A 13,021-nucleotide genomic window follows, 5' to 3' on the forward strand; every position below is an offset into this window, starting at 1 on the left:
CACAAAGAACCAAAACTGCCCAAAAAAAAAAAAATTGGTATAAAAATAATTGAAAAATTAAATGCAAAAAATATAAATGGTAATAAAAATAGCAAAAAATAAATTGAATTGATCAAAAAAATACACTGCTCTCATATTTATTTATTTCATTAAGCAGTCAACATGAAAGGCGTAAGGAAATGTTATTCAAATGAGGGGGGCGGTCCTAAGTGTGCCTTGGGTTGCAAACTGCCTTTCGAACGTGGGTCTCAAACCAAGCAGGTTGGCGAAGAAGGGTGCAATGAACGATGTCCAATGTCGCCACAACTTGCCGACTTGAATTTCAAGTTTCTCAACAACTTCACACAAATTCCCGTAAACAAGCGCCATCGCCATATGACATTTTTATATACACGACGTATCCCTTATTATTATTATTTCACATGTTTACTAACCCCATTGTGTCCCCTTTCAGTTTTTTCCCCCTCCCCAGATATACCGTAATACTTTTCTATTAGTTTCATTGGCACCATTTTGTGACATCTGTGTGAGTTTTAGAAAGAGCACAAAAGCATAAGCATGTTCTGCCGCGAATAAGGATATATTTAAAATAAAAAAAAATAAAAATATGTGAGTAGGCGTGGGAATTTTTTTTTATCAACCTTGGTCACCTTTTATTTTTTTTAAGAATACAGAAGTCAACATAAAAAAAAAATGGTCATACTTCAGATAGTTGTTGAAACTTTGAACATGAAATTTCCCTCCGCGACACCGAATAACACAACTACGCGCTTTTGATAACAGCGCTCGGATAAGTCTTGTCATGCATGTCGCGATGTGAAAGAACACAAATAAATACAAAAGGGTCAGCAAAAGAATTCCTGGCGTAGCATCAAGTCCACCAGAACGTCCCGCTAGAAAAAGTCCGAGGCTTTCCGTCTCTTGGGCAGCTGCAGTAGGTTGTCGGTGAGCGACGACACGTCGTGCTCGCCGGGCGTCTTGGCCTTGTCGGGCGTGGGCGTGGAGGAGGGCGTGGCCGGCCCGCCGAAGGGCGACTTGCAGCCGGCGGCGCGGTGCGAGGGCGACGGCGTGTAGCTGGCGCGCAGAGCTTTGTCCGTGTACTTGCTGGACGTGCGGTTGACCAGGCGCTGCAGGGCCGGCGTCAGGGCCGGGCTCAGGCCTTTCGGGGTCAGGCTGACAACACACAAAAAACGCAATTTCAATTCAAATTCGACCAGCTTTCGAACGCTATCGTCAAATCGAATTTCATGCTTTTTGAATGCCGTTTTTTTTCGTTAAGTTAACGTCGTGCTGCGTTTACTAGGGATAGACCGATTATCGGCGCCGAAGAATCATACGAACGATAATGGATCCAATTATTATTATTATTATTTTTTTTAAGTGTTTCAGGGGGGAAAACAAAACAAAACTTCAGGGAAGTAATTATTCAATTTCGTAGATGCTGCCGACCCTGGGAACTTTCTGCACTTTTGTGTTTATTTGAAGTTAAAACTAAGAAAAGTAACATTTTAATACTTCAGACATTTTAAAATTGTAGAAAACAATAGGAGCTATTTACTTAAGTTTTTATTTCACTTTTTGAAGACACGCCACTGCCGCTGGGAGATCCCTTAACTTTTTGTTAGATTGTTAAAACAAAGACGTCTATTGACTAAGATTTCATTTTTATAGTATTTTACAAACCCTAAAAGTTATTCAATAAACATATGCTTAAAAATTCAAAAATAGTTGAGAGCTACAGTTTGTATTTTTTCACATTTTGATTCTAATATTTTCCCTTTTAGTGAGAATGAATATCGGCTCCAAATATCGGTCCTTGACTACTAATAATCGGTATCGGTCCTTCAAAAAACATAACGGTCCATCTCTAGCATTTACATAACCCAAAAAGTATGTTTGATATTTAATTAAAAATATATACATTTAACATTTATTGAAAATATACTTTAGTAGCATACAATTACAATTTTTTCTGTAAAAACAAACAAACAATTGCATTATTGTAAGTTTAAAAATTCTACAAATATGATTTTGTGCTTCTAAAATCATAACTTAAAGAATACAAATGTATTCTTGTAGGATAACTTGCTGCTTCCGTCTCATAAAAGTATTTTTCTGGAAAACACGACGGCTTTACTTAAAAAAAAAAACCTTCAACTTTAAAAAAAATCTAAAAAATGTTCTACATAAAAATGCAGCCGAATATAAAACTTTTGAAGAAATATTAATATATTCTCTGACGATTTTCAGGTGTGCGGCGTTTACCTGGCCAGGTTTTCTGTGACTTTCCTCAAGGCCTCCTGTTTTTTAGCTCGATTTTTGGCGGCGGCTTCGTTGGCCATCTTCAAGCCCAGCCGCTCTCGTCTCCCCGGCTCGGGAATCTGCGCCAACAACACACCCATAAATATCCACACGTCCATACGGCGTTTGGAAAACGCCGCGGAACTTTCCGCCACCTTAAATGAGGGCCCGTGATTCCTCTCGGCGTACGGCGTGTCGGATCCGTCCAAGCGGAACGGGGTGCTCTCGATTTCTCCCCACGTCATGAGTGGCGACTCGGCCACACCTGAGACAAGAGAACCCATGATGAGAACCCAAAAAAAAAAAGAAAAAAAAAAAAAGTTTGAGTGCGTTTGTTGAGTTGCTCACCGGGGGCGGGGGAGGGCGTCCTTTCGAAGCCGTAACCGTTTACCGTGGGAGAATCGTGCGGGATCAACTCTTTGCCGTCTGGACCCACCTTACCCTGCTTGAACTGGACCACACAGCATCACAGGGACAATATTAGCTTAAAAAAAAAAAATTAATAAAAAAAATCCACTATTTTTTTTTTTTTTTTTGACGATGACAACGTCGATGTGACCTGCGCGTTGAGTGCTGCGGCCTGCTGAATCTGACTCTTGTTCAGCGCCTTGCTGAACGGGTCGCCGGTGAAACGCGTATTCTTGTGGACCACCTCGCGGGGTTTCTTGAAGAGCGCCTCGTCGTCTTTGACACCTGGCACGGCAAAAATGGACATTTGAATGCAAGTCAATACAAATAAAAAGTGTTCCAGTCTCACACACACACGCATTCATTTTTTTTTAATGGGAAATAATGGCAACATTCTTTTTACTTCAAGCAAATAGACATTGTGCTGCTCCTTCATGCCTTCGTTTGTGTCCGCCTTGGCCACCTGGGGGCAGTATGATTCATCCATCTTCCAAACAGACATACGAATAATACTGCACATTAGGGGTGTTTCCGAATCGAATCGCAGACCCCAAAAATCGGAATCGAATCGAATCGCGAGAGAGTCAAAGATTCCCACCCCTACTGCACATGCTGCAGTTAGCCACAGTAATGGGTCACTCGTATCTCTAGGCACCGCGTCATCGTCAAAGTGCGAAATGAATGAACCAAGTCAACATTTTGCTATCCGACGAGGCCTGAATATTTGATCCTTAACTCTTTTACCGCCAAAAACGTTTAATGACGTTTACTAAAATCCAAATGAATGCCGCCAAAAACAATAATTGACGTTTACTACGTTTTTTTTCTCAAAGGGCAGTGCAGCGCTCCTTTTGTGAATGGGTGTAAAAATCACAAAACAGCCACTAACTATGGCCAGCAGATGGCAGCACTGTATCTCTTTTCAATGTTCTGCCGGTGTATGCAATTGCAGTGGAACCGATTGATATGATCTAATAGAACGTCACTAAACAAAAAATAGTTGCGTCAAAGTCACTGCTGTGCAGAGAATGTATCTTTTCACAAAAAGCTTCTTTTCTTCTTTTCAATTTTCGCTCAAATGACCTATTTTCAAATGGTGATTACTAATGAACGGAATATGGTAGAAATGAAAGAATGGAACGCGATCTTTCATTTGGTACCCAGCATGTTTGTGTAGTCAAAGTACACAATATTCTATTTGCCTTGAAAGATGAGTTCAAATGCTCGAAATACGCTGGCACTGTCGGGGTTTTGATCTTTTGGGATAACGTGTGGCAGTCAAAGATTTCAAACGAAGATTTTTTTTCACCCCCCAAAACGATGTTAGAAATAGGACATAATGATGGACTGCAGAGGTTCAACTGCACGTCATGGATTTTCCATTGTACCTTCTGGATAATACATCAAGGCGTTCTTTGCTTTGTATTGCCACGTCTCCAGGCCGGCTTTTACACACTCAAGAGCGGCCTTCTCTGCTTGTGGTAAGGCAAGGTTCTCCTCATGACGCTAGGAAGCAAAAAGGGGACAAAAACATGGGTTAAAGCGATAATATATATATATATATATTTTTAAACAACAATAACAAAAAGACATCGGCGGTAAAACATCGGCGCTGCCCGGTGGAATCTGTGCATTTCCATGATTGAAAATCTGTGTTGTTGTTTTTTTAGGATTTGAAAATACATCCGCCAACTAGCTTGAATTTAGGGCTGCAACTAACATTTTTTTTTTTTTAAATAATTGTTTAATCTGCAAAGTAATCGACAAATTATTAAGATCAAGAATCAGATCAAACAAAAGCATGTTTTAATTAAGGAAATCATTTCAAATTGACAGCGCAGAAAATGCGCAAACAAATAAATGATGATTCAGTGACTGTTTTGGATTTATACAAATCTTTTGTTTTGATTTTTGATTCAGCACAAAAAGTCATGTAGGACAACTAAATGAAAATATGAACTGTTAAGAGGATGAAAATGACACAAATTTGGATATTTTTGTATTAAACAGTCTCTAAATAATTAATCGATGAATATAAAGCGATGGACTGATCTGATATTCAATTAGTTGTCCGTTTATTGTCGCACCTCAACTTGAGGTGCCCAACATCATCATGCATTGTACTGCCAACTATCAAATCCCGTTAATTGACGCTGAACGGCTCCTGCAGCGTGAGGGGAAAGTTTTACAACACTTCTCAGTGTTCTCAAGTGAATTTCAATATTTTAATTTGCAGCAGAACAAAAATAATTTTAAAAAAAATCAGAAATTGACCATATTTGGACATACAAGGTTTCCGCCCAACAGCTTCTTTAGGTCAAAGCCTGTCAACTGTAAATGATTAGAATTTCTGTGACATCTGTGCTAATTCCGTTAGCCAGTCTATGGGATTTTGCATTAAATGTTAGCAATAAGCTAGTGGACATTTTTACAGTAACCCTTTCCGATAAACTTCTCGAAGCAAGCATGCTCGGTCTCTTTTTCCAAGTTGTCTTTTGCCTTTCTTAAGAGTTTCCCGATTGTTGACGGCAAGAAGATGGAAAGATCAGGGTTCGACTCTTTTACCTGTTTGAACTCGGCTTCAGCCTGGTACAACCACGCGTGCTTCATCTTCTCCTTGTCCTGTGCCAGCTCTATGATCTGCTCAAACGACGCGTTGTCCTCGCTGGTGTTTTTGGCCAGGAAGCGATCCAGCGGCGGGAGCTCCTTCTCCTCGCCCTTGTCGCCCGCCACGCTTTCTGCGCGCACAGCAAACCGCCCGCAGGCGTCAAGCGCGGGTCTCGTGGAACAGCGAGCGGCGCGCGTCCGGGGCGACTTACCCGCATCTGCGCCTCTGTTGGAGATGGACGGCGATCCCGCGTGGCCCACTGGTGTCTCAAAGCTTGCCGGCGTCACATCTAACACGACAGAATGTCATTTTGCAATCACCATACGGGAGTTTCACAACAGAAGGAATATTATTTTTAGAGCCTGACCGGTTGCTTTAGGCCTTTTCAGAATAATAATAATAACAGATTCCATCAACAATAGCGGAGGGAGTTTTGTTGATGAAACGTGGATATAATCTTACTTTCTCATGAAACAGTAAATGCTGTTCAGTGGGTATGTCTTTATTCAAATTAATTTTCACTGCCATTGACGGCTATAGACGTCAAAAATTCATTTGAACTATTTCTATTAATTTAACTTTTTCCCCCCACTTTTGTTAGCAAGAGTATGAAAACTTAGAATTGTTTTTATTGTAGATTTAGAACAGATATAAAATTTGTGATTAATCGTGAGTTAACTATTGAAGTCATGGAATTAATTATAATGAAAAAAATTTAATTGCCAGAAAAAAAGAGAAAAGATTATTCAAAATTAGGGCCGTTGGGCGATTTTTTAAAATATCTAACGTAACTGCTAGTGCTAGCTAACATATCATGTGAAACATAATAGATGGGCTAACAGAAATTAGCATAGCTAGATTATTATTTTAAAAAGAAAAGATTATTAAAAAATGAGGGGCGTCAAGTGATTAAACCTTTTAATCCTAATTAATCGCATGACCTCACTAGTTAACTCACGATCAATCACAAATTTTATATCTGTTCTAAATGTACAATTAAAACAATTCTAGGTTTTACTACTCTTGCTAACAAAAGTGGGGAAAAAATGGACTTGAAAAATCATCTAAAATTTAACAAATACTAATCGACAATATATTATGAAAAAGTCAAATGTTCTACCTATAGTTCATATCAGTTGTTTTAAGCATTCACGGAACATTTTTTTTTTTTTTAATAATCGGCTTATTAATCAATTATTGGTATTTTTGTATAAAATATGCACAATGGTCGGGACCTGATTATTGTACTTACAGGGGGCAGACGATTGGGGTGTGTTTTTGGACTTCCCGTAGCGAATGGAGATTTCTCTCATGCGCTCCAGGTCTCCACTCTCCTCCGCGTCCAGATAGTCCTTCTGCGCCTGCAGTTTGGTCACGTCTGGGAAAAAGTCCCTCTGGATGATCTTCTCCAAGCTCTGTTCAAGCCCATCAAAAACGCCAATCAAAAATATCATGTCAAGCTTGTTTTGATCGGGGGCCAATTCAAAACACTTGCTTCAAATCATTTCCCCCTTTATATGAACAGAAATGCTGCTAATCTGGTTCAATGTTGTTATTTGAAATGATTAAAAAAAACACTATATTACACCCAAATATACAGGAATGACCTAATTATTAAGTTACTCATTTTCTGCCAATGACGATTAAATTAAGGTTGCTGTTGATCATTTTGTTAATTCATCCTTTCAATTTAATTGATAAATTGGATTTTTTATTTAAACATGTTCTAATTTCTAGACCTTTATTCAAAAAGAGGTAAGTTTTCATTTAACTTTTTAAGACATGCTGACCCTGGAATGTTACAATTTTAAAACAAAGATCGCTATTGCCCCCCCCCCCCAAAAAAAAAACATTATGCAAATTTGAAAAGTTGTGAAATAAACATACGCTTAAAGACATGTAATCACTAATGATTGTTTGTCAGTTCGTCTCTGTTCAGGCCGACTGCCCGAAGCCAGCCAGGATAGGCTCCAGCACCCCCGCGACCCTTGTGATGAATAAGCGGTTAAGAAAATAGATAGGTGGATGGATATTTGTTAGTCAGAGTTTGTATTTTATTGTAGTTGTAATAATTATTTTGACGGCAATATTTTTCCTTTCTAGTGAAAGTGAATATCGGCTCCAAATATCAGTTATCGGCCTCCTTGACGGTATCGTATCGTCACGAAAACCCCCCATCTCAAAACAATAATTGGAAAACGTGATAATAGATTAGTTTCTAATAAACCGCTTGGAGCCTCATTGTTGACCAGAGTATCAATAATGATTTGATCCAATTAAAATCTCGACATACGCATGCGCAACATTTGGAATGACGTCACTATTGACGTTGACGAGCAAATACCTCAATGTAATCCTCCTCGTTAAGGACTTTTTTGTGCGGCTTCTCCTCGTCCCCGTCTTTGGGCTCCGGCCTAAGGGCGACGGCGGTGAAGGCGATGGGCACCAGAGTGCCGCACAGGGCTCTCCTCACGCTGGCGCTGCCGTCCATGGCGCTGCCACTGTCCCCCTACCGGGAAAGCGAAATGCGGCTAGGCTAACGGCTAACTGTCGCTAGACAACGGCCTTACAGTCTTGTCCAATTGTATTATAAGCGTATAAATTAGTCGTTGAAATGTCCTCGTGTAATATAGTTGTATCCTTTTTTTAGATAAATGGCGCGTTTATCCAGACGTCGCGATGACGAATTTCCCAGATTAGGACCGGAAAACACAATGGCGATAAACAGACTGGTTGTGACATCACCGGAAGTAGTCTTTTTCGTAAGGAAATGCGCGATACGGACACTCGACTGCCACTAGTAGGACAATAATGGAACTACTACAGCCGTCCGTTAGGACTTGCTATTTCACAAATGAACCACCAAGTAGCAGTATTTGTCCATTTTTAATTATTCAATTTCTAAGAGAATGACTGATATGTTTTATTCAATACTGTATTTATATAAATTTAAACTAAATTATGTGCTAATGAGTAGGATTATATTAGTTGTACTTCCTGCTATTCCTTTATGTAAACTGTGCCGAATGATGGACATGTTTCTGTTTATGTATTCGAATAAAGCCATCACTCAATAATAGCTGGACTTTGGAGAAATGTAAGGCTTTTAACTTAATTTAAAAAAAAAAATCTTAAAACAACATGCTGGAAAGTAATAACTGTAATTAATAGATATTCGTATATTTAAATAATGTTTTTGTTAGTAGTTGCAGCATAGTAAGATAACTAAGCCCAAAGGGTTGAATGTTTAAGTAAACACACGTGTATATTTTTAAAAGTAAACTTTGTGTGCAACCCACCAGTATGAATATATTTGCATTCAAGGATGATGTTTGATAAAATCAGGAAAAAGACCATGTCAACTTGCAAGGTTTGCAACTCGAAGATAAGAAACACAACAATGCGTTCAGCTATTCTATACATGTATAATTATGGCCTTAATGTCTTCTCTTAATACTGTGATGCATTTTCCTTTCAACAACTTTATTTGTTGACTCTTTTTTTTTTTTTTTTTGTACAAAGTGTGTTGTGATTTGATGCTAGAGTCTCAAAAGGCATTCTTTACAGTCACTGGAACATTCAAAAGAGTCTACATTCATGGAGTAAGAATGGTACAAAGTAGTGATGCACCGAATATTCGGCCACCGAAAAATTTCGGCCGAAATTAAATTCACGCCAAAAGAATATGGCCGAAAATTGAATGTGGTGACGCAAGCAAAAAAAAAAAAAAAAAAAAAACGTTGCAAGCAAGTGTCTGCTTAAATGAAACACCAAACACGGGAGTGTGTGTCCGCCTTGTTGGCGTTTGTGATTACCGGCAGCTTCATTGTGCACACCGGAAAAGGAGCGTGTCGCTTGGTAAACTGTCAAAAAAAGAGATCGCTGCCGAATTCTGCACAACAGGTGAGCCACTCTTTCCTTTTTTTTTTCTTCTTCTTTGATGAGCCCCTCGAGCGCTTCCACTTTTTCACTTGCATTCTGGTGGCCGTGCTAAATACTTTAGCTAATGTTAGCACTATTGCTATCAACAGTTTTAAACAAGTAAACACTTACTACTGACGACCCTTGTGAGGACAAGCGGTTAAGAAGATGGATGGATGGATGGATGGATGGATGGATGGATGGATGGATGGATGGATGGATGGATGGGTTTGAACATGTCCAGAGGAGAGACAATGAGTATATTGGCAGAAGGATGCTGAGTTTCCAAATGCCAGGCAGGAGGTCGAGAGGAAGACCAACGAGGAGGTTTATGGATGTAGTAGTTAAAGAAGACATGAAGGTCGTTGGTGTGAGAGCAGAGGATGCAGAGGACAGGGTTCGATGGAGGCAACAGGTTCGCTGTGGCGACCCCTGAAGGGAAAAGCCCAAAGGAAAAGAAGAAATGCAATGATAGTAAAAATGTGCTTTTTTTTTCGGCCAAGCATTTTTCATTTTCGGTTTCAGCCAAATTATTTTCATTTCGGTGCATCTCTAGTACAAAGTGTTAATAAATGAGTTAGTGGCAAACTGATGGGGGTCCATACAATGCTATTTTTCTGTAGTCCCAGCATTAAATGAGAGTCTTCTCTGGCGCCTCCACTTGGCTCTGCGGTTTTTAAACCACACCTGAAAACAGAAAAAAATAGATCAAAGAAAATAAAAACAAGATTAATTTATACTTTTATTTTAGATATCCCCCAAAAAATTATGTAACTATTTTTCAAATAAATCTAAAAATATTTTTTGGGGGGGGGTGATTTAAAATTTTTAATTGAATCACACACTAAGAATAAATCATCTTTTTTTTTTCATTTCAAAGCATCAAAGTTGAAATCCTCCACAGTATAACATGTTTTCTTAGCAAAACGGATAAAAAAAAAAAAAGCAAAAGCATTTGGAGATAAAAAAAAAATTGTTGGCATGTTTTGTTGCAAAAACAAGAATATCTGTTGCTGATGAACAAGTCGTCTGTCTTTGTTGCACCTACAAATAAAAAAATATATCACTTGTTGGGATAAAATAATAAGCTACAAAATTTAATTTGAAAAATAATGGAATAATTAATTCATTTAAAATTATTTGCTTGAGTCCCAAAACTATTTTTTTTTTTTAATTGTGTAAAAAAAAATAGACACACTATTTAGACATTTTATTTCAACTCAAAAATATGAATTTACACTAAATTTGTGACTATTTTTTTTTATTAAATTTTTTTCTCAAGCATCACACAGGTCTGGTCAATAAAAAGCCTTTATGTTGACAAATTAAATTAAAACAGATCTTTATTTCCAGACCCATTGACTGTTGCAGGTTTTTGCGTGTATTTATTTTATTAGCAATTGTATTTTTAAACCTAAAAAACATTGTGTATGCTTTCATTGCAATATATAGAAAAAAATGGGAATTACATGCTCTTGTCAGATATTTTGTTTGGATGTTCAAGATTAAAAAAATAAATCATTTGGCCTTCGCTGGCCACCGTAGCCCCATCTTACTTCCACCCTCTCTTCTCGGAGGCGAGTGCTTTGCGCTAGTTTCTCCCGAGCGTTGACGTCCGGGTAGTGATTCTGCAGGAAGAGTTCCTCCAGCGCGTCCAGCTGCGCCTCGGTGAAGATGGTTCGGTGTCGCCGGGTCCTCCTCGGCGTCTGGGCCGCCGCCGCCGCCGCCGCCTCATCTTCTCGGACGGCGGGCTCCGACATCGCCAGCCACCCCGCTTGGGAGGGAAGCCCAGCGAGTGGTCGTGGTGTTGGCACCGCAGAGGAGCAGCTCTTACCTTGGGGGAGGTCAGTCATCATGTTTCCACGGCAGCGACATACTTCGGTTGCAATGTCACAATTTGGCAAGTTTGACATTTTTCACTCATCGCGCAGCGAATGACGACGGACGGGTCTTTTACTAACCTCGACGAGGAAGGTCAACCCTTCCGTCGCCGCAGCAGCAGCAGCAGCAGCAGCAGCAACAACACAAACACCACACCGCTGGATTATCCCGGGCCGCGTCTGGGTAATTCCTCAGGATGTCTTCGATGGTGAACGGGAACTTTTGCCTTTCCATGTCGACAGCCTCCGCAACACTGGACCCAGGCTTCTTGCCGAACGCCGCCTGGAAGATTGGAAGGAGAAAAAACAGAAAAAAGGTAAAATCCCCACTTGCAGACGTAAACCAGCTAATCTGGGCTAGTTTTTTGTGAAAAGGTTAATCTCACCTTCTTCATTCCTTTTCATCAGATTTCGGCTGCATAAAATGAGATGTGGAAAAGCGCCAAAGATCCTCATTGTTGGCGGGTTTACAGAGAAAATCTCGGTATTAGGGAGGCGGATTTAGAGGAGGAGGAGGAAGAGGAAAAAGTTTTCGCTCATCATCTCTGATTTCTTCTGTATTAACCAATAAACGTGGATTACGATACGATACAGACGGACGATGAAGCCATCTTGTTCCATGTTAGCAGTTGCCTTTTTCTTTTTTTTCTTTTCGCGTTATCAGCGCGGCACAGAGTTGATTTCATAGCAGGGCCGGCGATTAATTCCACAATGTGTCCTCGCATGCGGCCTTTTGAGAGCAGATCACAATAAACGCCATCTCATCCCTTTCACGGCGGCTTTAATAGCTTGCCAGATGCTATCGGCGCTCATTGTGCGCCTCTAACGGCTCCCATTTCATTACAGGGGGATTAGGACGGGAAGAAAAAGATGCCGTCGCAAACGCTAACGTTGCTCAAGTCATATTTGCTCAACAACGGCCCGTGAAAAAACTGAAATGCGTTGAAATGTCAAAAGGACCATCACCCTGATTACAGTTTTTGGTTTGAGGATGTGCGGAAGATGAACAATGAAAAGATGGGATTCTTTGATTTGCGGAGAATCTGAGATGCAAATGATGCCCATCTCTAAAACGACCTTGTAAGAATCTGCGCTCTCCAGCCATGACATTAGTAGGAAATAGAAATACTCTTATGTAAAGTCGTCCTTTTTTTTAAAGAACGCACAAAGTAGCAACCATATTACGTTATTATCAATATAGAAAACACCCAATGTTAATAAATGATTACTTTTGAATTGATATGCATTTGAATCCACAACAAATACAAAGATATTCATGTTCAAACCAAATATTCTCTCATTTTGAATGGAGCCCACTAATAAGAAAGTCAAGAGAAAACTCGCACTGACTCGTACTTTTTAAAATAAATCACAAAAGATTTACTGGTCAATTGAATTTCACACTTGATGGCGAGGCACACATTGATTTGTAACCCCCCACCACCATAACATTCACTTTGATGCCTCGTTTAATTTTGTTCAGATAATTATTATTATAATAAATATGTTTTATATTTAACACTCTTCATTCCATTTGGTTGCACAATGTGCAGTTTGTTTGTAAAACAACCTCAAAATAGTGTTGTTGTTTTTTTACGTCAACCTTAACTCATATAGTAGCGCATTGTAATCTTTCCACAGGCACTAGGGGGCGCTTTGGCTGAGGGTATCACTGCTTATTAAAATCTAATTGTGTCATTGATTTAATGCATTGGAATGCAATAGTCATTTAAAGCTTCTTTTTTTACATGAAATTACTCTCGTCCAATATGTAAAAATAAATGCCATCAGGTAGCAAGGATAGAAAACTGATTTTGTTTTTGTTTTAGCCCAAATTATATGACCCAAATCATAAAACAAGGAATGTTAAGAAATGATATTTCATATTGATATGAAGAGCTGA

General features: G+C 39.4%; 2 protein-coding genes across 3 annotated transcripts; both read right to left on the reverse strand.

The window, feature by feature from the left end:
- Positions 1-505: 505 nt before the first annotated feature.
- On the reverse strand, positions 506-8,058 carry ess2 (ess-2 spliceosome associated protein). The gene is made up of 10 exons (XM_086095882.1): positions 7,662-8,058; positions 6,570-6,732; positions 5,529-5,606; positions 5,275-5,447; positions 4,098-4,215; positions 2,861-2,994; positions 2,650-2,752; positions 2,457-2,566; positions 2,266-2,381; positions 506-1,173 (listed from the first exon to the last, which is right to left on the reverse strand). The coding sequence occupies exons 1-10, from the start codon at positions 7,806-7,808 to the stop codon at positions 894-896; spliced, it is 1,422 nt and encodes a 473-aa protein (XP_085952008.1). The 5' UTR covers positions 7,809-8,058; the 3' UTR covers positions 506-893.
- A 725-nt stretch (positions 8,059-8,783) lies between these two features.
- On the reverse strand, positions 8,784-12,896 carry LOC147161482 (homeobox protein goosecoid-2). Of its 2 annotated transcripts, none has more exons than XM_086097363.1 (4): positions 11,505-12,896; positions 11,200-11,401; positions 10,795-11,072; positions 8,784-9,925 (listed from the first exon to the last, which is right to left on the reverse strand). In XM_086097363.1, exons 1-4 carry the CDS (start codon positions 11,511-11,513, stop codon positions 9,848-9,850), a joined length of 567 nt encoding a protein of 188 aa, XP_085953489.1. In that variant the 5' UTR covers positions 11,514-12,896; the 3' UTR covers positions 8,784-9,847. The 2 variants fall into 2 exon arrangements, with proteins under 2 accessions (XP_085953489.1, XP_085953488.1); XM_086097362.1 differs by having other exon boundaries at positions 8,784-9,670; positions 9,844-9,925; positions 11,200-12,896.
- Between the last annotated feature and the right edge of the window lie 125 nt (positions 12,897-13,021).

Source organism: Leptonotus elevatus, chromosome 15 (assembly GCF_054856555.1).
Source record: "Leptonotus elevatus isolate MCC_2025b chromosome 15, RoL_Lele_1.0, whole genome shotgun sequence".
Lineage (NCBI taxonomy): Eukaryota > Metazoa > Chordata > Actinopteri > Syngnathiformes > Syngnathidae > Leptonotus > Leptonotus elevatus.